At 35.4% G+C, this 24,265-nt stretch overlaps 1 protein-coding gene across 1 annotated transcript in view; it reads right to left on the bottom strand.

The window, feature by feature from the left end:
- Positions 1–6,914: 6,914 nt before the first annotated feature.
- LOC123532148 (DNA mismatch repair protein Mlh1-like) overlaps positions 6,915–24,265 on the bottom strand; it is a 260,143-nt gene continuing 242,792 nt past the window's right edge. Inside the window, exon 19 of the mRNA XM_053518364.1 lies at positions 6,915–7,870. Coding sequence (XP_053374339.1) covers positions 7,709–7,870 — 162 coding nt within the window. The 3' untranslated portion in view covers positions 6,915–7,708. The remainder of the gene's footprint in view (positions 7,871–24,265) is intronic.

Below are 24,265 nucleotides of genomic sequence, written 5' to 3'. Positions count from 1 at the left end.
ACCTTGTCCTTTCATCAAATGACCTCAGAAACAACAGGAGTCATACTAAGAGGATTGACAGCCAGTGTTTTTTTTTTATTTTTGAGCTGAAACTGTTTAAAGTCTGGAGGTAAAAGTGACCTTGATCTACCAAAACCTTATATAATGGAAGTTATATACTGACTGCAGGCGATCATCCCATGAAGTTTGAAGACTGTAGGCCAAAGGGTTCTTTGGTTAATGAGCAGAAACCATTATCAGTCTCAAGGTAACTATGACCTTGAACTCTAACTTATCAACCATCAATACAGTAAGGATTATTTCCTGACCACAGGAAGTTATCATCTGAAACTAGATAACTGTAAGCAGAAGTGTTCTTAGCGAGTCAAAACCATTTTCAACAGCAAGGTTTCTGTGACCTTGACCTTTGATCTGCTGACTTAACAAGAGCTGTCTGATGACAGCGCGCTCGACTATTCGAAGAATTGATTGAAGAATGGGGTCAAAATATTTCTACGGATATTCAGACAAAAGAAATAAATAGATCAGACAAACAATGTTCCTGTATTACAATGATTTCGATAAGTCTTGCACTAAATGGCAATATATGAGGCAATTTCAAAGTCCAAAAAGGGCCATAATTCAGTCAAAATAGTTATGTACTCTTGCCTACAGATGGAAATCACAATGATAAACAAGTGTTCAAAGTTTAAAAGCCATATGTCAAATAGTTTTGACAAAACATGGACTTGTATGAAAACAGAACCAATTTCAAAGTCCAAAAAGGGCCATAATTCAGCCAAAATAGATGACAGAGTTATTTTCTCTTTCCTACAGATAGAGACTATTATACTAAACAAGTGATAAAAGTTTCAAAGCCATATGTCAAACACTTAACAAAAAATATAAACTGGTACGAAAAACTTAACCAAGATTTCTAAGTCAAAAGGGGCCATATTTCAGCCAAAATCCTTGATGGAGTTATGTACTCTTGCCTATAACTGGACATGGTGATGGTAAACAGGTGTTGAAAGTTTCAAAGCTTTATCTTAAAAGACTTTGTCAAAATATGAACTGGTACGAAATATTAACCAAGATTTCTAAGTCAAAAGGGGCCATAATTCAGCCAAAATCCCTGATGGAGTTATGTACTCTTGCCTATAACTGGCCATGGTGATGGTAAACAAGTGTTGAAAGTTTCAAAGCTTTATCTTAAAAGACTTTGTCAAAATATGAACTGGTAAGAAAAACTTAACCATGATTTCTAAGTCAAAAGGGGACATAATTCAGCCAAAATCCTTGATTGAGTTATGTGCTCTTGCCTATAACTGGGCATGATGATGGTAAACAAGTGTTGAAAGTTTCAAAGCTTTATCTTAAAAGACTTTGTCAAAATATGAACTGGTAAGAAAAACTTAACCATGATTTCTAAGTCAAAAGGGGCCATAATTCAGCCAAAATTCTTGATGGAGTTATGTGCTCTTGCCTATAACTGGGCATGATGATGGTAAACAAGTGTTGAAAGTTTCAAAGCTTTATCTTAAAAGACTTTGTCAAAATATGAACTGGTACGAAAAACTTAACCATGATTTCTAAGTCAAAAGGGGCCATAATTCAGCCAAAATCCTTGATGGAGTTATGTGCTCTTGCCTATAACTGGCCATGATGATGGTAAACAAGTGTTGAAAGTTTCAAAGCTTTATCTCAAAAGACTTTGTCAAAATGTGGACTGGTACGAAAAACTTAACCAAGGTGTGACGCCGACGCCGACGCCGTGGTGAGTAGGATAGCTCTACTTATTCTTCGAATAGTCGAGCTAAAAACTAGAGGGTTCACTACACCGTACCTGTCACAGGCATTCATCCAATGAAGTTTAAAGTCTGCATGTTCTTTAGTTATTGAGTTGATGCTTTTTATCTGTCTCAATGTGACTTTGACCTTGACTGTTGACCTACCATAATTATTACCTCATAGCCTAAGAGGTCATCAAGCTAGAAAGAAAACTAAATAGAACAGTCAGATATTTGTAGTATGTTATTCAGGGTATATAAAAATTTGTGATAAGAATTGAAGTAATACCGTATAACAGGTATTTTTTACTGCGGTTTTTGTGTTTTTACCCCCAAATCTGTAAACTTTTGCAGCAGTAAAATGACCTGTTAAATGGTACTTTAAAACAGTGACTTGCTCTAGAATCATTTTTTTTCAGTAGATTCAGATCATTGGTATTATTCATTTGCATCTGAACCAAAAACATAGAGGATATTTGTTTGTTTCAGTGCAAGATCAAGATATATTTCAGAGTGAGCACTATAATTAAATATTTTCATGTGTGGCGCGGCCATGAGTGAAAGTGTAAATTATGGTGTTCACGAGTGAAATATATTTTGATTTTACATTGGAACAATTTTTCTTTTATGTATATTCAATGGTTTTAAACAAATTACATCCATTTTACCCATGCTGCATCACGTGCAAGAAAAACTGTCAAATAATTCCACGACGTTTCCATATTTATTTTAGATTTTATCATGATGGGAGGTATATCTTTATGATCCTGTAAGTATTTATATACATCTATATCTTTACTGAAGTATATTTTGCAAGGAATTTATGATTATGTATAATTCATATTCATTCGCATTCAAGTGTAGTTCCATACCAGTGAAAAATAAAAATGATATTTTCACCGTTTGAAGCAGTGAAAATATCAATTTTATTTCACTGACAAATTTCAGTATTTCACTGAAAAGTATAAAATAAAATGACAAATCACTGTTTGGGATATATTATTTTTTAAACAATCTTTACATGAAACAGATCAAGTCACTGAAAAATTAGTTTCATCACTTCATGAAATTAATTATTATCTAGTGATTGATACAATGGAAGGAAGTTAATCCTTCCTGTCACATTACAAGGTTATACAGTCAGCCTGCTGGAAGGAAGTTAATCCTTCCTGTCACATTACAAGGTTATACAGTCAGCCTGCTGGAAGGAAGTTAATCCCTCCTGTCACATTACAAGGTTATACAGTCAGCCTGCTGGAAGGAAGTTAATCCTTCCTGTCACATTACAAGGTTATACAGTCAGCCTGCTGGAAGGAAGTTAATCCTTCCTGTCACATTACAAGGTTATACAGTCAGCCTGCTGGAAGGAAGTTAATCCCTCCTGTCACATTACAAGGTTATACAGTCAGCCTGCTGGAAGGAAGTTAATCCCTCCTGTCACATTACAAGGTTATTACAGTCAGCCTGCTGGAAGGAAGTTAATCCCTCCTGTCACATTACAAGGTTATACAGTCAGCCTGCTGGAAGGAAGTTAATCCCTCTGTCACATTACAAGGTTATACAGTCAGCCTGCTGGAAGGAAGTTAATCCCTCTGTCACATTACAAGGTTATACAGTCAGCCTGCTGGAAGGAAGTTAATCCTTCCTGTCACATTACAAGGTTATACAGTCAGCCTGCTGGAAGGAAGTTAATCCTTCCCTGTCACATTACAAGGTTATACAGTCAGCCTGCTGGAAGGAAGTTAATCCCTCCTGTCACATTACAAGGTTATACAGTCAGCCTGCTGGAAGGAAGTTAATCCCTCCTGTCACATTACAAGGTTATACAGTCAGCCTGCTGGAAGGAAGTTAACCCCTCCTGTCACATTACAAGGTTATACAGTCACCCTGCTGGAAGGAAGTTAATCCCTCCTGTCACATTACAAGGTTATACAGTCAGCCTGCTGGAAGGAAGTTAATCCCTCCTGTCACATTACAAGGTTATACAGTCAGCCTGCTGGAAGGAAGTTAATCCCTCCTGTCACATTACAAGGTTATACAGTCAGCCTGCTGGAAGGAAGTTAATCCCTCCTGTCACATTACAAGGTTATACAGTCAGCCTGCTGGAAGGAAGTTAATCCCTCCTGTCACATTACAAGGTTATACAGTCAGCCTGCTGGAAGGAAGTTAATCCCTCCTGTCACATTACAAGGTTATACAGTCAGCCTGCTGGAAGGAAGTTAATCCCTCCTGTCACATTACAAGGTTATACAGTCAGCCTGCTGGAAGGAAGTTAATCCCTCCTGTCACATTACAAGGTTATACAGTCAGCCTGCTGGAAGGAAGTTAATCCCTCCTGTCACATTACAAGGTTATACAGTCAGCCTGCTGGAAGGAAGTTAATCCTTCCTGTCACATTACAAGGTTATACAGTCAGCCTGCTGGAAGGAAGTTAATCCTTCCTGTCACATTACAAGGTTATACAGTCAGCCTGCTGGAAGGAAGTTAATCCCTCCTGTCACATTACAAGGTTATACAGTCAGCCTGCTGGAAGGAAGTTAATCCCTCCTGTCACATTACAAGGTTATACAGTCAGCCTGCATATAATGTCAAATCTGATAGTACTGTAACATGTAGACATTTTTCACAGGTTTAAACACACCGCAAGAGGTTGCTACTATGGAGAGGTTCATTTAAATGAAAATACAGTGAGATTCTGCTTGCTCAAGCACTGCGTTTAGATGTTATATTGTGCTAATTTGTCCCGATGTGATCTTTCACAAGTATTTGACTGTATTCAAGAAAATATATCAAAATTCAATTATTCCAGACAGAGATTGTTTGCGCTCTTAAATTGTCTATGAAGCTGATGCCGACTCCTGTGGTCTCTGAAGACCTACCGGGTTGAGGATAAAAACCTTCCTGATAAACACTGATCAATGTCCCATCTGACATATCAAACTTCATTAACAGTTAATCTATGACTACTGTCATTTTTTTCTGGTGGAAAATTATAACATAAAACTTTACCACTGATTCCAAGTTTTCTTGTAAATAGATCTCATGGGGAATAATTATATACTTCAATGTGTTGAGATGTAAATGTGGTTATTTTCTTCCTAATTTTTCTTACATGCAACTGCTGGTTTGGAGCCCGATTCCAGATAGAACCAGTTTTCCAAATACTTAAGTAAATTACCCTCTTCACTTTGGCAGTTTCTAGGAGATTATGTTCCATTTTTGTACCTACGAGGAAATATTTATTAACAAATAAGTATTTACATAAAATTCTAAAATGATTTATCACCTGCTTTTACAAAATATTCTTCCATAACATAAGGGCAGGAAGATAGCACTGCATATGTATAGCAAGGAAGAATCCAACAGTTTATTCTACCTATGATTACAGCACAAGCTACTTTTTAATTTAACAGTATTTACTTGTTATATGTACAGTAGATCATTTTGCACTATTTCCGTAAAATATCTATTTTAATTTTCAAGTATTTAATGCAAGACAAAATTCAAAATAGTCTGGGGAAATGACTTCTGGTTTCATTGGTGCTTTTGACAGTCAGGTCATCATTTATATGTATTGTTGGAAAGATTAAAGATTAGAGAATCATAAATAAGAGGGTCATGATGACCCTGGATCACTCACCTGAGTAATTATGAGCTACATGTTTCAAATGACAAACCGATGCTAAAATATTAAGAAAGTAGGTCAGTAGGTCACATTCATGGTCACTGAAAGCCAGTTTTAACATTGGTGTGCTGTATCTTAAAAAACAAGAAAATAGGTCAATAGGTCAAGTGACCCCTAATTACTTGGGACCATCAGGAATTAAACAGTCTAGGAAATATGATCAGACAATTTTTGAAGTATTTTTTCCTATATAACTCATATAAACACTAAGTGACCCTGGGGCGGGGCTTTAAATGGACCCTGGGTCATGATTTGAACAATCTTAGTAAAGGACCACTAGACAAATCCACATGTAATATACCTAAGCTCTGTGCTTCTCGGTTTGCGAGAAGAACATCTTTTTTATGTTTTTTCCTATAGAACTCTATGTTAATTCAAAGGACCATGGGGTGGGACCTGCAATATTGACCCTGGGATCATAAATTGAACAATCTTGGTACAAGTCCACTAGACGATGCCACATACCAAATTTCTAAGCTCTAGGTCTTCAGGTTTCAGAGAAGATTTTTGAAATTTACAATACAGTTATTTAGGGAAAATAAGCCCAACTCCCTGGCAGCCATGTTTTTAAAGAAACAGAATGGCTTTAGCAATTTTGGTAAAAAGTCACCTAGAGATCATTTGTACAAAATATTTTTGAAATCAGGCTAACAGTTTCTGAGAAGCAGATTTTTAAATATTTTTGAATAGATTTTAATTCTTTGGGGGGCCACCCAAGGATCATTTTTGTGAAGTTTGGTGTAAATCTGCCCAGTGGTTTTGAAGAAGATTTTTAAAATTTACAATATAGCCATTGAGGGAAAAAAAGCCCCTCCCCCGTGGCGGCCATGTGTTTTACCGAAATAGAACAGCTTAAGCAATTTTAGTAAAGAGTCACCCAGAGATCATTTTTACAAAATACTGCTGGAATCCGGCTAACACTGAAAGGAGTCAGTGGCGCAGTGGTAAGCAGGTTGGACTACAACGCCAGAGGTCCGTGTCCGATTCCCAGTCGTGGCTGATATCCCGACCAGTGTTCAGTGCAGTATCGGCCTAGACTGAATGCTGGGGAGGTAAATATGACGCCTGCTGTGGGCTCGGCTGGAAATAAGTTGTTCCGTCCATTCCAGGTGGGGACTTTCGTTGACTACCCACGTTAAACAAGAAACTTTACCTTTTTTTAACAGTTTCTGAGAAGAAGACTTTTAAAGATTTTCCCTTTGGTTGCCATAGCAACCACAGTTCTGAATGTATTTTAATTCTGTGGGCAATTTTGAAAGGGGGCCACCCAAGGATCATTACTGTGAAGTTTGGAGAAATCTGCCTAGTAGTTTTAAAGAAGATATTTTAGAAATTGTTAATGGACAACGGACATCAAGCAGTCACAAATGCTCACCTTTAGCCTTTGGCTCAGGTGAGCTAAAAATATATGTCAGACTTTTTCTTCTTCAAATACCTGTCAATCATCAATAACACAAAGCCCCTATGGATATTTATTCAATGTGCATGTTATTTGTTAAGATCAAGACATGCAAGATTAATCAGAAAATTAATTACTTATTCCTAAAGTAAAACATCAGTAGTCAGTAAAATATGATGAAAAGCTGTTTACTGTTTCAGCCACATAGAACATTATGTCTAAAAGACTCTGGCTCTTTGATCAAACAGCAACAAAATTATGTGCATTGTTAACAACATCAGAATAATATTAAAATTTAATATATCAATAAGAACACAAAGTAATCTCACTGTGAAACATAAGTTATAACGTGGCAAATGTCAAACTTTACAAAAGACTACAACAGTTGTTACACCATGACATCATTCAAGTTGTCACATGGACAGTTGTCTTGCGGTATGTAACTTTCTTTATTGTACACTAAATCAAAAGTCCAGTACACCTTCAGGTCTCTACTGATGCAAAGAAGGTAAAATGTTATGCCAGCAAACATCATCCTGTCTACAGTTCATAAATCCTTCAACACAGAATACACAATTTTTCTGAGGTTTAAGTCAAACCAGCACAATTAGGTCATGTGGAGAATTTTCAACTTTAACTGTGACATTATGGAAAACATAACGTGCTTAGAAGGCACCTAGATATAGCACCACCAATCTTCTGCATGCCAGCTGGATAGATTCTGTACAAGAAAATATTCTTCATCCCTTGAAGGATTTTGAACCAGTAGCAATGAACTGCCTTTCAACCAAGTAATCTGTCTGGGCCTTGATGTTAAAAACTCTTAGCACTACAAACTTCTATCAAAAACAGTCATCAACATCTTTCAAAAACTTTGTATAAATCAGGTAGGTTAGCGATCTGTAAAACACTGGAGTCCTCCGCGAAATGTTTAGGTGGATAGAAGAGATTTCGCAATGCTGGGAAAATCACATGCTCTACAGTCCATTTCCATGATGATCTGTTCTTGGGATCATTCTGAAATATAAACAAATTATTATTTTCGGATGTTTCCCAAAATAAATTAATACAAAATTTTTTACATTTCAAGCAATTAACTGACAACACATTCCAGCAAAATTAGACAATGAAAAACATATTGTCTGATTCACTTCTTGTAAACAACATTGTAAAATTTTGCTAAAATGCATTCTAAACATTTTAATGTCACAGAAGTTTACAAAACAGAATTGCCATCAATGTGATGCAAAGATGGTCACGTAAAAATGGCCGCCTTTGTTGAGGACAATTCACTGTTGCCATGCCGATGAAGTTTGGTTCCTAGCTTAAAATCAGTCAATTCAAATGAATAATGTATTCTTTGCTAAAAATGAAAAAGGGTCAAGATACTTTCAAAATTCGAAATTTTCCTTCTGCATCTCTCATAGTCTTACTTTTAATGACAAATTTATTACAAATTTATAACAATAACCAATTCTTAAAGAATACATCAAAATGCACGACAGCTGCTCTACAATTCAAATTTAGGATGCATCAAAGAAGTATAAAATACACGGAATGGCAACAGGAGATAATCTCGCGTAAGCTCGTGTCAGTGCGTTATCTTATTGAAGCGTATGCTGACTTGATTAATCGTGATCAAATCAACAGACGATTATTAAAGTATTACACTGGCGATACAGCCGGCACGTAATAAAATGAATCTGGTCCAATTTTCAAACAACAATTTGTTCATTTCTCAGACTTCCAATCATAAATCAATTCATTCCCTGTGCAGAAAATACTAATAATATTTAAAAAAAACCCAAACATTATCATTATAAACAAATGGTCTGATAGAAAGTTTTTCATGTCCTGTAACCTTTCTTTGTGCGACTTTGACCTGCTGATTGCCAAAATTGTATGTGGCATCTCATAACCACTGACAACCATACTATGAATAGTGTTATTTCTAGAGCTCAAAAAGGGCAGGGTGCTGTCTAAAAGGTGCAGAGTAATGCCAAAAAGGGGCAGAGTGCCGTTTTAAACTGGAAAGTTACCGCAGTAGAAGTTACATTTCTAGATGTTTATAGTTATGTATTCATTACATTTATGATTATTGTGCACATACTTTTAGATCACAGAACAAGAGGGCCATAATGGCCCTATATCGCTCACCTGTTATCACTGCACTTAAGGACAAGAAGGTCAAAAAATTATAATCAAGATCATCAAAAGAATCATGAGAAAATATAGTTGAAATTTTCTTAAAGGTACAGATAAGTCAAAATACACCTAAAAATTGGTGGTACCATCCATGTTGTACCACAGAAAAGTGGTCTCGGTTTTTCCCTACGGCTAATAATAAAAACAGTTACTAAAGCTATTTATAGTAACATAAAAGGGAAGTAATTCAAAAAAATTATTGTAAGTGAACAAAAGAAGGATCTGCCAAATAAAAACAAGATCTAGAGCACTGCAATGCAACGCAAATGCAGAGCAATATACACACAAACCAAAGTCATATGACCTTTGACCCCTAAGCTTGACCTTGACCTTGAAGTGAGCCATCCAATACATGCGCTCTGCACATCGTTTCGATGAGGTGAACATTTGTGACAGGTTTCTTCGGAATCCTTCAAGGGATTCAAGAGTTACAGAGTGGAAGGGAAATTGCTGACCAACAGACAGATGGACACCGAGGCGATAACATTATACATCCCTTCAGGCATATAAAAAGGTATCGAGATCTTATGGTGATACAATTTGTGTGCAAGTGTGGTTAAAATAGCTAATTCTGGCCCTTTCAGGGGCCATAACTCTAACCCAAATTATGGGATCTGGCCGGTTCAAAAAAGGAACCAAGATCTTATGGTGACACAAGTTTTGTGCAAGTTTGATTAAATTCAAATCATAAATGAAGCTGCTATTGTGCAGACAAGGTCAAAATAGCTAATTCTGGCCCTATCAGGGGCCATAACTCTGCAACCCATAATGGAATCTGGCCAGTTCAAGAAAGGAACCAAGATCTTGTGGTGATACAAGTTTTGTGCAAGTTTGGTTAAAATAAAATCATAAATGAAGCTGCTATTGTGCAGACAAGGTCAAAATAGCTAATTTTGGCCCTTTCAGGGGCCATAACTCTGAAACCTATTATGGGATCTGGCTGGTTCAAAAAAGGACCGGAGATCTTATGGTGACACAAGTTTTGTGCAAGTTTGATTAAATTCAAATCATAAATGAAGCTGTTATTGTGCAGACAAGGTCAAAATAGCTAATTCTGGCCCTATCAGGGGCCATAACTCTGGAACCTATAAAGGAATCTGGCCAGTTCAAGAAAGGAACCAAGATCTTGTGGTGATATAATTTGTGTGCAAGTTTGGTTAAAATCAAATAATAAATGAAGCTGCTATTGTGCAGACAAGGTCAAAATAGCTAATTCTGGCCCTTTTAGGGGCCATAACTCTGGAACCCATAATGGAATCTGGCCAGTTCAAGAAAGGAACCAAGATCTTATGGTGATACAAGCTGTGTGCAAGTTTAGTAAAAATCAAATCATAAATGAAGCTGTTATTGTGCAGACAAGGTCAAAATAGCTAATTTTAGCCATTTCAGGGGCCATAACTCTGGAAACCATAAAGGGATCTGGCCAGTTCAAGAAAGGAACCAAGATCTTACGGGGATACAAGTTGTGTGCAAGTTTGGTTACAATAAAATCATAAATGAAACCACTATTGTGCAGACAAGAAATTGTGGACGGACAACAGACGACGGAGGGACAACGGGTGATCACAAAAGCTCACCCTGTCACTATGTGACAGGTGAGCTAATAAAATGGTAAAAGATATGTTCCCAAAACCTGTAACAAACTTTACAAAGGGTTTTACATTACTTTATATTTTTGTCAAACCATTCATTGAAGCTCTTTTCTTAAAAAACATCACCAAGGATGTCAACTTATTCATATGAATATGATATAGTGGAGCGCTTTTGTATGTTAATTATTTGTATATAATAAACTTGAAGCCAAGATTATGTTACAACATAATAACAAGAGTGCAAGAATGTCACAATATACGCCCGTCACAGCAAATTTCTTTACTCTAGCACCTGTATTTGCAAATGGAATTTTAATTTTGTGGTTGTTTAGTAATCATTTTAAGTCATTTGTTTTTCTAAAAATGTTGTATAATTTTCATTTTCAGTTTTGGTAGGGAAAAGTTTGAGTATGTACATGTACAGTTGTTTGACCTGTCTTACCCTGTGGCAGTCCAAGATGTTACCATTGTGAAAAATGCAGGAGGTATTATGCTTTTGTATGTTAAACAAAGGTCTCAAAGCATTTATATGCTGTATGGCTACATTCTTGCTCCTGAAATAACTGTACAAGACAGCTATAAGACTGACATTCCTGACAAGATGTGAACCTTCTGGACTTTATGTCAGCCTGGCATAAACATTTCTTTCCTGAAGCTTTGTGTATCCCTCAATTTACTAAGTACATATCTCCATTAAAAATAATGATAATAGATATGGTTTAGTAATAAATGTGTGACAGCTTTGTAATGTCAACATTTCAAAATAGAATGAACATGTACTTTGATAACAAATATTGAAATACAATTTCAGTATATTGTATCAGTCAGCAAAACATGAAGTACATTTGTATCTTTGTATTAAGATAATTAAAACAATTATATTCAAATGCTTTGACACTGATTTTATGTTGATTTCCTAGAATGTGTGTGAATTAATGTTTTACAATATTTCAGAACTTGAAGACAATGGTTAGTGCAGAAGGGACATAAAAGTTATGACAAAAGTAACAGATATAAATAAGGTAAACTATTGTGATAAAAAGACATGGCCAGTGCTGCACATCACAAAGGCAATATTTGAATTTAATTTTTTGTCACTTATGAGTTCTGTAAAGCTGATTTTGCAACATATATAAAATGATTAGGATTGATTTTTTTTACTGTGATCTTTTTTTCACATGATTTTGTCAAGACTGACAACTTGTTCATTGGAATAAGATAGTTAAAGGCGGCATTGTGTCACATAAAAATATGTCTGCATAGTTGCCTAACATTAAATGTCAAATTGTAAACAAGGAAATTCTAAATTTGGAAAATCCTTTGTTGTTTTTCTTCATTTAGCTCAGTTGAAGGAGATGAAGTTTGAAGCAATTTTCACAGTACAACTTCTCCAGAGTAGCTCACTCTGAAGCAAAAACCTCTCTATAACAACATCATGAGAATTTCCCTAAGCTGAAATATAACTATCAAATTTACTTCTCCAGAACAACAACCTCAAAATAACTAAAATATTTGTATATCCCACAGGGTATTGCTCTACAGAGGTTGCATTGTACTTATAATATCTATGATTTCAAATGCTTTAAGAAAAACAACACTTTCAACAAGGGGGAAAGTGAACATATATTACTCATAAAGTGAAGTTTTGGCTGTTCTCAAGTTCATTGTTTTTGCATGCTATATAAAAACACTTTAGGTAGTTTATCATTATTACATCATATACTAATCAGAGGTTGTAGGTTGTTGTTGGAGCTTTTAGGTGAGATCATAGGTGAACATCATCAGATTTATCTGTTTATTTTTTCACCATTTTATTGAATATGTACATTGAATGTTATAAAATATGCAATCTTTTCAGACAGTCCTATTAAATAACTTGTCATTTAGTGGATCTAAGTATATGTAAAATTTAAATAAAGCAGCAAGCCAAGGATTATAGTCAAAACGTACCCAAACCAAAATGTACCCAAAAATAAAAAGTCAGAATGTACCCACAAAAAGTCAAAATGTACCCACTACTGAAAGTCAAAATGTACCCAGAAATGTGACAGAAGTCAAAATGTACCCATATAAAAATGATCATTTATTTTGATTTAATTATCAAAGTAATGCATTTTAATGGAAAATAGCATGTATATAACTGAATTTTCTTTCATTCATTGTTAATTAACAGGTAATTATTAGGCCTATCAAACATGCTATCTACTTTCCAAGGTGTCAATAATATTGAGATAAGCCAATAATTGAGATAAGCTAATTACTGAACCTTTCATCTTTTACATTTTAATCAAACTGTTTATCCTTTGATCTGGAAGTGTGAAAAAGATAGTTTTTGATCTTTCTTTATTAAAACTGAAGTTTGAAATACAATTTTTCATCTATTACAACTTAATTACTAACTAATAAAACACTAAGCATATAATTGCTTGGAAATTTCTTTTGTTATTTCTAATTAAAGCATTAGTTTTAAAACAAATTATCAACTGCAGTTCATAAAAATATTTTACAATCAACAGAAACCATACCTATTGAAATGCTTAAAATAAAGTACCCATGGTTATACAATGTTCGATCTATTTTGATTAAATGCGGCCTTGTTAATATATGGACAGATCAAAATTTTCCGAATGCAAAATGGTTAAAGATGACCGTTAAACAAAAACTACAGGATTTATTCTTAAATAATTGGTATTTTTTAGTTGAAAATTCAAGCAATAGCACATTCTACAGAGTATTTAAGAACTCTTTTGGTATTGAACCTTATTTATCCAAACTACAACCCTCTCTATTATATAATTTCATTAAATTTAGAACAAGGAATCACCGCTTACCTATTGAAACGGGAAACTGGTCAAGAATACCAATAAATGAAAGAACTTGTAATTCATGTAGAAACAAAATTGGGGATGAATTTCATTATTTATTTGAATGCGATCAGTTCTCCGATGCCAGAAGACAATTTATCAAACCATATTTTTATCGACGTCCGAATATGTTTAAATTAGAAAAATTAATGTGTACTAGCAACAAATCAGAATTTTTGAAGCTTTGTAAGTTTGTAAAGGTTATCCTACGAATTGCTAGAAATTAGAATGTAATCTTTCCTCCATATTTACAGATTATTATTTCTATTAATATGAATTGTGCATATATCATGTGTTTAATATTAATTGTTTATAACTGATATACTGTACTTTGATGTGTTTATATATGGTAGCCTTGTAATAGATCATATTGTCTATTGTAAATTCCTCATATTTGCATGTATGTACATGTATTGAGAGAATAAACGAGATGTTCTGTTCTGTTCTGTTCTGTGTCTTTTTTATTTTATTTTTTTCACATTTTCACAGTTTGATTGCAATTTTAATAAGTAATGTTTTAATCCAGTATATAAGACTGCCCTGTTTCTTTCCTTTTCACTTGTAATCACGAGTTCAAACGTGCTTTGTTTACACTGTTCGCGTCTTGTTGCAAATCATCATCAAGCAATTGTGATTCTTGCGGAGGATGGCAACATCGTGCTTGTAACACTGGTAAGTTTTTCTGTTGTTTTTTTTCTGATATATTCCGTTGAGAAAACAAGTGTTGTTGTTAAATCATATATCCAGTAAGTAATTTCATTAGATTTATACCAATTCTTAAAAAAAATGCCTTATTTCTTTTGAAGCTGAATGTTATATAATGAATCAGTATAATTATGTCAACACAACAGAGATGAACAATACAAGTGAGGCAATATCTATTTACAGTCATAATCTGATGGATGCGTAGAAAATAAATCATATTACATTTTAGTGTAAACCCATTATATGATAAATTAGTTCATTGTTTTTAAGATTTATTTGAATGTAAAGTTAACATAAATAATGAGTAATCATGATTTTTTTATAATTTATTTTATTATTGTAGGATGGCACTGCAGATTGAATTACATTACCAATGGACCACCTCCCTTCTACATCCTAGTTGAAAAACTACATGAAGAGTCACAGCGCCTAAGTCTGCAGATGAAGCTAGTCTCAGAAAGAAAGCTGAAAAAAGCTCAGAGGAAACAAGTGAGGTCTATGCAGACAAAGATTTTTAATATGTGGGAGCAATATGAATCAGACTCCTTGACAACATCTAAACTCTTAAAGAAACTTTCACGTGTTTATGCACCAGTGTTTGAATAATTCAGATGATTAGACATTTCATGGATCAGTGTTTGAATTGTTCAAATTATTAGACATTTCATGGATCAGACTTAGAAATAGTGCATCTCTAATATATTATTATTTTGTAAATATGTATAAAATGTTTGAATAGTGAATAGTTTGATAAGACAATTATGGAGCAACTAGTGTTTAGTTTCAGTGATGAAATAGTGCATCCAGTACCTGCAGCTCTAATCATGCTAAAATTATTTATTTTGTATTTTGTGTATATGTGTATAAGTTATTAAGAGTTTTTACAGATATATATATAGGATTCTGATAAGATAGCTGCAGATGCATATTTATAAAACAAAATTAGGGTGAAAAATAAAGTATTTAAAACAGACTTGTGTTACTGATTTTTTAACAATAGTAAATAAAGTAGGAAATTTACAAACTCGGACATTAAAGAAAGTCACTTTGATAATTAAATTAGGTGTCAATCACTCCATTGACAGTCTAATAAACACAGGAGTAAAAAATTTCACAACAGGTGTGAAACAACTGTGCTGTAGGTGCGAAAAATAATCAATTATGGTGCTAATCTAGTTTTATTAGATGATCTACTTCTCTAACATTCAATCTACAACTTACATATATTTAAAATATTACATATAATACATAGCTGAATTTATGGGTATTTAAATACTAAATGCCAAAGTAATTGGGTACATTTTGACTTTTTTGGGTACATTTTGACTTAGCCAAGTGGGTACATTTTGACTTTTTTGGGTACATTTTGATTTTACCATGTGGGTACATTTTGGTTTGGGTACGTTTTGACCTGCACCCCAAGCCAAGTAGCAACACAATCTTGCTGCTTAAAACAGGTAATTCCTTAGACAAGTTGAAATTAGACAAAATGTCAATTTGTAGAGTTACCTGACTTGCTGATTGATTATATATTTCTAAGATTAGAATATCTGCAAATATCTAAAATGATGTTATAATTGTTTTAAAAACTATCATATTTAATTCTCTTTATGTAATAAAGTTTCACATTTGTATTTCCAGAAGTGCTACAATTGGTTTGTCATGTGAAATGGAATTTACCCCAACTGTGCTGCAAGATGTATATTCAAGTGCAAGACAACCATGCACCAGCTGTAAACTAAGATGGACCCATATAATAAATATGTTGACTTTTCGATGTATTATCATTGCAGGGCCCATCAGGGCCGGGCATATACAGGTGGTTTTAGAATGTGCAATGGGTTCGGATTTGACAATTTTTTCCCTTCGAGTCATATTTCTGTTAAATTTTCGTTTGACACTCAGAAAGTGAATATTCTAACGTGTAATCGCAAAAATAATGGAATTAATATTATTTAATTGTGTTCCTTCTGGTTTATATTTTGCAATATTTGCAGAATTTGCATTATATTGAATCGGATTTGATCAATTTCAGCCTTTCAAGTTATTCGCGCAGAGCCATTCGCGCTTGCGCAGTAAAATTATACATTCTTGCTGTACATAAAGTGTAGTCAGTGTAACGTCTTTTTTATTGAAATATTTTGTAGTGGATTTTGTCAAGAACAAGGTAAATTGTTACCAACAATATTGTTTTTGATAACAATGCATTTTGAGTGCCAATTCACATTCGTTGATCTAAATTTTAGAATAAACCAAACTCATAGCGAGTCACCCTAAGTGATGACCTACTTACACTATCAATAGGAATCATAAATAAATAGCATGCTTTAGAAGACTTTTTGCTTAGTTATGCATTTTAATAGGTTTATAGAGATGAATTGCAGTCAAAGTATCATTTTTTAATGTGTATAAATGTGAAGTTTTTGAAGACGGAATAGTGTAAACAATAGACCACGTGATTTTTGGCGCGATTTTACTACACATACATGTACATATGCTACTTTTGGCAGGTGGCGCTGTGTAGGGTTTTTCCAATTATTAAATGACGCTATTTATAAACATATCCCAATGTCTGAAACAGTTACTGAAACATTAAGCATTTTAATTTATCAATTCATGGGCGTAGGAGCGAGTTTAACTTTGGAGGGGCCAAACCTTTTCGACCGGCGGTTTGTGTGGGGGGGGGGGGGGGGGGGGGGGGGAGGTTAGCGGCAAGGTATCCTCGGTGCATTATTCGTGACATAGACTCAAAGCCTTGTACAGGGATTAATTGGGCCATAGGCCCCTCAAACCTGTATGTTTTAGCAATCATTGAGTTATTCTGATGATACAAATACGACTAGGCACTGAACTGTCTTAATCAGTCATATTATGTATTGTTCTAATTAAATGTGCCATTGTTTTACATTCTTCTGTTGAAGCCCTGGACATACAATCAATTAGCACTGCATTTGTCTAATTGTGGTTTAAAGTTGTGGAAATATCATTTCCCTTGAATTTTTATTAATGGACAATGAAAAACAAAAAAAATACATAACGTTTACATGCGTAAACAGGCTTAATAGTTAGGCCTACATTGATTTTGCAGACGCTCAAACCGAACTGTAGTGATTGCGCTCAATGATATATTATTTTTATAAAATGTAAACAATTCTTGGCGTGGCGCGTACAGATTTCAGTACTCACACTACGGAAAGAGACATTTTTAGTCAGAATACAAGGGAAGGCCAAATGCAAATCAGAAATCAGGTTGAAAAGAATTATATGATGCTAAGTAAATGTTATATTAGACTGCAATTTATATCTCTTTTCCAAAATATTCGGGGGGCCAAACTATACTTTGGCCCCCCCTCTCCTAGCTTTGGGGGGGCCTGGCCCCCGCTGGCCCCCCCTGCTCCTACGCCTATGCAATTTGAGACCGCGTCAGAACTTTTGACTCGGTGTCTTGGAGAGAATTTTCTTGTATGCCTGTTTCTCGTCGATTCGAGCTTTCTCATCGATTCGAGCTTTCTCATCGATTCGAGCCCTTGTGTTTTAGTAAAATTCATGCTCATGAAGCATGTTCTTCCATCAGAAACTCGTGCCATTTACATTTTAAAATGCCTATGAAAATATTAGTCATAAAATCACTGAAAAATTGAGTAAATACTTGTTTTAATATTTTGCATCAAAAAATGCTTATTTCAAAAGGAAATTACACAGTGGGTAATATTATGAGCCAAAATTTCAATTTAAAAGCATCCTGAGCATATTTCGACTGTTGTAACAATTGAACAAGAAGTCAGTCTTGATAGAAATTTGCTTTATGGAAATAGACTGTGCAAACATTATCACTTATTGACCTACCAAACAAAGGGCTCGAATCAATGAGAAAGTTTTAAAATGATGCAGAGTTTGACCTCCTTCAGTCTCGTGCAAAAATGTACATATAAAACATGATAACATTGTAATTTTTAATGTTCATTGTTCAATGCAAATATTTTTGTAACAACAAACAAAAATTATTTAATTGAACCGGTCAAAGAGCTATAAAAATAAATAGATTGGCAACTTGAAAGGCATATAGAGCAAATCTCGCCAACCTCCCGTGACAAAAAAACGAGATCTCGTTTACCGGAAGTGGCGCTTTCTCCACGCGCTATTTTGTATGCGAAAGCAATTATTCATCGGTAAAATAATTATCACCGTATGACCACGCTTCTTTCGATGGCAAAAAAAACGTGTACTTGGTGTCTTAAGACCATTTCACATTAAACTAATTTTGTTTTAGAAGCTAACATGTATTTTATATGTAGTTTTAAAGGTACAAATTGTAACTCCATGCTCGCCGATGTTTGTTTTTAGTAAGATAACGCCGAATCACGCTCTGACACGAGCTCACGCGAGATTACAGCCAGTTGCCATTCTGTGTATTTTATACTTCTTTGAACCGGTTTATAAAAATATGCACGCCCCTAAAAGATTTAAAAGGCTCGAATCAAGGAGAAAGCAGCATACATACTTCCTGATAACAAGAGGCGCGATGCAGTATGAAGAGATAGATAGTCGAAATAATCCGATGTATAAGCTTGTCTAAAGAGATAACAAGTCTAGGATTTTGAATGTTCTGTAAAATTATAGATAGAAAAATCTTTGAAATCATGGATGGTCCATATATGTACTGTACAGTATATATTTTAAAACGAAGAAATCCTAGAATAGACCATGTGACTTACGACACGAATTTACTACACATGTACATATGTTACACTCCGCAGGTGGCACTGTTCAAGGTTTTTTCCAATTGTTAAAGCGAACCGTTAAACATAATCCAATGTCCTGCACAAGGGGGTATTTCGTCTTATTATAAGGTCCAATGACAGTCCAGATAATGGGCGATCTGAGACCTCGTGAAAATTTTTGACTCGCTGTCTTCTGGTACATAATGTACTTCCTGATGATAAATAGCAACCACTACTTTTCTGCTAGTTTTGATTACAAGACGAAAATTGTGTTTTGGACTCTTGTAAGTGTATGAATGTATTGAATGACAAATCAATGCTTTTGACATAAAATTAAAGTAATAAAGATTTATATAGGCCCTAAATTATGACACTAACACATTTTTCAGGTTTTTCTGCATGAGTGACAGCAGGTATAATTGCATATTTTGTGCTACATTTATTTGAAGATATCCCCAGTTTTTAACAACTGCCTTGACCTCCCAGTTATGATCAGAAATTAATAGTTGAATGTTGGGAGTATTTCTGTAAATTTAGATATGGATTTATAGGGAGATTACGCACCCACTCGATGAAAAATGAAAATGTAATTTTAGCCCCATTCAAATACATTTAGGTGCTTTCACTTTGAAAAACAACTTAGGTGCTTTCACTTTGAAAAACAGTGTAGGTATAATTTCCAATCTGCACACTTTCCCGTCTTAAAAATCATATAGTATTCAAGATACCCTGTATGACTACAATTTAGGTATACATGTACTGTAAGGCCAAACAAATGTTTCCAGTAACATGCTAAAGAAAAATAGGTAGGTAGCTGGTCAGTAATTTTTTTTTTAAAAATCTGGATTTTATTATCAAGTGGGACCTTTCGGAAACTATTTTTGTGTAAAAAAATACGAATAAGGGAGTTATTCCTTTAGAGCATCAGTAACAAGGATATAAACTAGCTATTTTTATTTTTGGGCCCAGACTGTCAAATAAATGTTTAACATTAGGTATATGGGCATTTTCTTCAACAATTTAGGGTCCCAGCCAAAAATCTAGGAACCATGGGCTACTGGGCCCTTGCTAGGGGTGTAACAATATGCTAGTCTCACGATACAATATGTATCGTGATACAGATGCAACGATACGGTACATATCGGGATATGAATTGAGTATCGTAAGTAAGCATTTGTGTGACAAAAAAAAATTATTCAATGTCTCTACTCTTGGAATGATACATTTCTTTAGTTACTATCCTTAACACTGATTGTATGTAAGATATCATGCAATATTTCTAGTTTCCACTTATCGTTTCTGTATTGTGAAACAGACCTATGATTCGATACGCGTATAGCCAAACTGATGTATCATGGTAAAATGAATTTCGAAATAACAGGCCTATGGTACGATATTTGTATCGCCAAACTGATGTATCATGATAAAATGAATTCCGATGTATCGTTACACCCTTAGCCCCTGCTGTATTTTTCTTGAGTAAGTTGATTTTTAACATCACTGACTATGTTTAAAACATAAAAAGTGCAGTTTTTCAACTTTTTGTTAAAACATTAAATCAAAAAAAAAAAACTTCTCCGAGGCAATGAAAAAGAATTAGGGTCCGGAATAAAGGGTAGGTCGGGATACCGGAAACAATTTTTTTTTCTAACCTAATTTGTATTTATTTATGACAATGCTTGTTTTAAATATTAAAAGAGGATTTTAATTAATATTTTTGAGAGAATTTCAGCAGGCTCAATAGAAAAAAAGGTGGTAAATCAGCTTATATACAGAGTTGACTTGGTAGAAACTTGAATGGTTACTAATATCCTCATTACCATTTTTTCACATTTTCATGCTCCCTTTCAGCTTTAAAAACTGCAAATCAAACATTTATCTTCAGTGATATTGCTAGGATATTGCAGTTCCGCTGGTCAGATAGCTCAATTGGCAGAGCAACCCAAAATTGAGGAAATTACGTATGGTAATTTGTGTTTTGGGGAGGTTCCAGGTTCGAATCCTGGTCTGGCTGTGCAAACTGTCGCGTTGTGAAGTTAACTTTTTCCATGTTTTTTTTTATAGAAGATCTACAGGTAAAATATAAAAATGCATCTTATTTACTTAAACTGCTGTAATACTGTATTTACCTTGAAATAAATTTATTCCCCACTATTTTGTTTACTCTTTGGGGCATATTTGTACTCTTTGTTTTTTTTTAGCTCTTGTGATCACTCGATGTCACTCTGTCGTCTGTCAACATTTAGCTTGTGTATGCGACAGAGGCTTTATTAGTCCCCTACTGGTTGAAAACCAGTTTCGGGGACTATAGGAATGCGCTTTTCCGTCATTCCGTCCGTCCGTCCACAATTTTGTGTCCGGTCCATAACTCTGTCATCCATGAAGGAACTTTAATATTACTTGGCACAAATGTTCCCCATGATGAGACGACATGTCATGCACAAAACACCCGGACCCCTAGCTCAAAGGTCAAGGTCACAATTGGAGGTCAAAGGTCAACAGGGCTCTTTTCCTGTCCGGTCCATAACTCTCCCATCCATGAAGGGATTTTATTATTACTTGGCACAAATGTTCCCCATGATGAGGCGATGTGTCACGCGCAAAACCCGGACCCCTAGCTCACAGGTCAAGGTCACAATTGGAGGTCAAAGGTCAACAGGGCTTTTTTCCTGTCCGGTCCATAACTCTCCCATCCATGAACGGATTTTAATATTACTTGGCACAAATGTTCCCCATGATGAGACGACGAGTCACGCGCAAAACCTAGACCCCTAGCTTAAAGGTCAAGGTCACAATTGGAGGTCAAAGGTCAACGGGTTTTTTTACCTGTCCGGTCCATAACTCTGCTGTCCATGAAGGGCTTTTAATATTACTTGGCACAGATGTACCTCATAATAAGACGATGTGTCATGCACAACTTTCAGACCCCTAGCTCAAAGGTCAAGGTCACACTTAGCAGTCAAATGTTAACATAGCATGAACAGGGTCTGTTTCGTGTTCGGTCCATAACTCTGACATTCATTAAGGGATTTTAATATTCCTTGGCAGAAATGTTCCCCATGATGAGACGTTTTGTCATGCACAAATCCCGGACCCTTACCTCAAAGGTCAAGGTCACAATTGGAGGTCAAAGGTCAATAAGGTTTTTTTCCTGTCCGATCCAGAACTCTGTCATCCATGAAGGGATTACAATATTGCTTAGCATAAATGTTAATCATGGTGAGGTGACGTGTCATGCGCAACACCCAGTACCCTAGCTTAAAGGTCAAGGTCACACTTTGAGATCAAAGGTCAGTAGGATTTTTTTCCTGTCCAGTCTATAACTTTGTCATGCAAAACAGGATTTAGACATCAGTTGGCACAAATATTCCCCTGGATGAGACAACATGTTATGCGCAAAACCCAAGCCCAGGGTCTAATGTCAAGGTCACACTTAGAGACCAAAGGTCAGACACAAGAATGACTTTGTCTAGAGCATTTCTTCTACATGCATGGAGGGATTTTGATGTAACTTGGCACAAATGTTCACTAACATAAGACGGATTGTCAAGCGCAAGAACCAGGTCCCTAGGTCTAAAGTCAAGGTCATATTTAGAGGTCAAAGGTCAAATTCAAGAATGACTTTGTCCGGAGCATTTCTTCTTCATGCATTGAGGGATTTTGATGTAACTTGGACCAAATGGTCACCACCATGAGGCACCCTATTTTTAGAATTATGTCCCTTTGTTAGCCCACCATCATCAGATGGTGGGCTATTCAAATCACTCTGCGTCCGTGGTCCGTCCGTCATTCCGTCCGTCCTTCCGTTAACAATTTCTCGTTATCGCATCTCCTCAGAAACTACCAGGGGGATTTTGACCAAACTTTGTCAGAATGATGTATTGGTACCCTAGTTGTGTCCCCCAGAAAATCAGACTGGTTCAAGAATTTTTGAATTAGTTATGGCCCTTTGTTTATTTCTATAACTTACATAGATTTATATAGGGAAAAACTTTGAAAATCTTCTTGTCCAAAACCACAGAGCCTAGAGCTTTGATATTTGGTATGAAGCATCATTTAGTGGTCCTCTACCAAGATCATTCAAATTATTTCCCTGGGGTCTAATATGGCCCCGCCCCGGGGGTCACATGGTTTATATAGACTTATATAGGGAAAAACTTTGAAAAATCTCTTGTTCAAAACCACAGGGCCTAGGGCTTTGATATTTTGTATGTGACACCATCTAGTGGTCTTCTACTAAGATTGTTCAAATTATTCCCCTAGGGTCAAATATGGCCCCGCCCCGGGGGTCACATGGTTTACATAGACTTATATAGGGAAAAACTTTGAAAATCTTCTGGTCCAAACCACAAAGCCTAGGGCTTTGGCATTTGTAATGTAGCATCATCTAGTGGTTCTCTACCAAGTTTGTTCAAATTATCCCCCTATGGTCAAATATGGCCCCGCCCTGGGGGTCACATGGTTCATATAGACTTGTATAGGAAAAAGCTTTTAAAATCTTCTTGTCAATAACCTACAACATTCAGATTTGGACCACATGTATGGTTTTGAGTGGCAAGATGAACCTTGATATGAGTTGACCTTGATTTTGACCTAGTGACCTACTTTTACATTTCTGTAGCTACAGCCTTCAAATTTGGACCACATGCATAGTTTTGTGCACTGAAAAAGACTTCGACCTTGACGTTGACCTAGTGACCTACTTTCACATTTTTGAAGGTACAGGCTTCAAATTTGGACCACATGCATAGTTTCGTGTTCTGAAATGAAATTTGACCTTGATTTTGACCTAGTGGCCTACTTTCACATTTGTCAAGCTACAGCCTTCAAATTTGGACCATATGCATAGTTTTGTGTACCGAAACAAACCTTGACCTTTACATTGATCTAGTGACCTACTTTCACATTTTTGAAGGTACAGGCTTCAAATTGGGACCACATGTATAGTTCTGTGTTCCGAAATAAAATTTGACCTTGATTTTGACCTAGTGACCTACTTTCACATTTCTCGAGCTACAGCCTTCAAATTTGGACAACTTGCATAGTTTTGTGTACCGAAATGAACTTTGACCTTGAAATTGACCTAGTGACCTACTTTCACATTTCTGTAGGTACAGGCTTCAAATTTAGACCACATGCATAGGATTGTGTACTGAAACAAACTTTGACCTTGACATTGACCTAATGACCTGCTTTCACATTTTTGAAGTTACAGGCTTTAAATTTGGACCATATGCATAGATTTGTGTTCTGAAGTGTAATTTGACCTTGATTTTGGCCTAGTGACCAACTTTCACATTTCTCAAGCCGCAGCCTTCAAATTTG

The sequence above is a fragment of the Mercenaria mercenaria genome, chromosome 11, assembly GCF_021730395.1.
Source record: "Mercenaria mercenaria strain notata chromosome 11, MADL_Memer_1, whole genome shotgun sequence".
NCBI lineage: Eukaryota > Metazoa > Mollusca > Bivalvia > Venerida > Veneridae > Mercenaria > Mercenaria mercenaria.
This window is presented reverse-complemented; position numbering and strand designations above follow the sequence as displayed.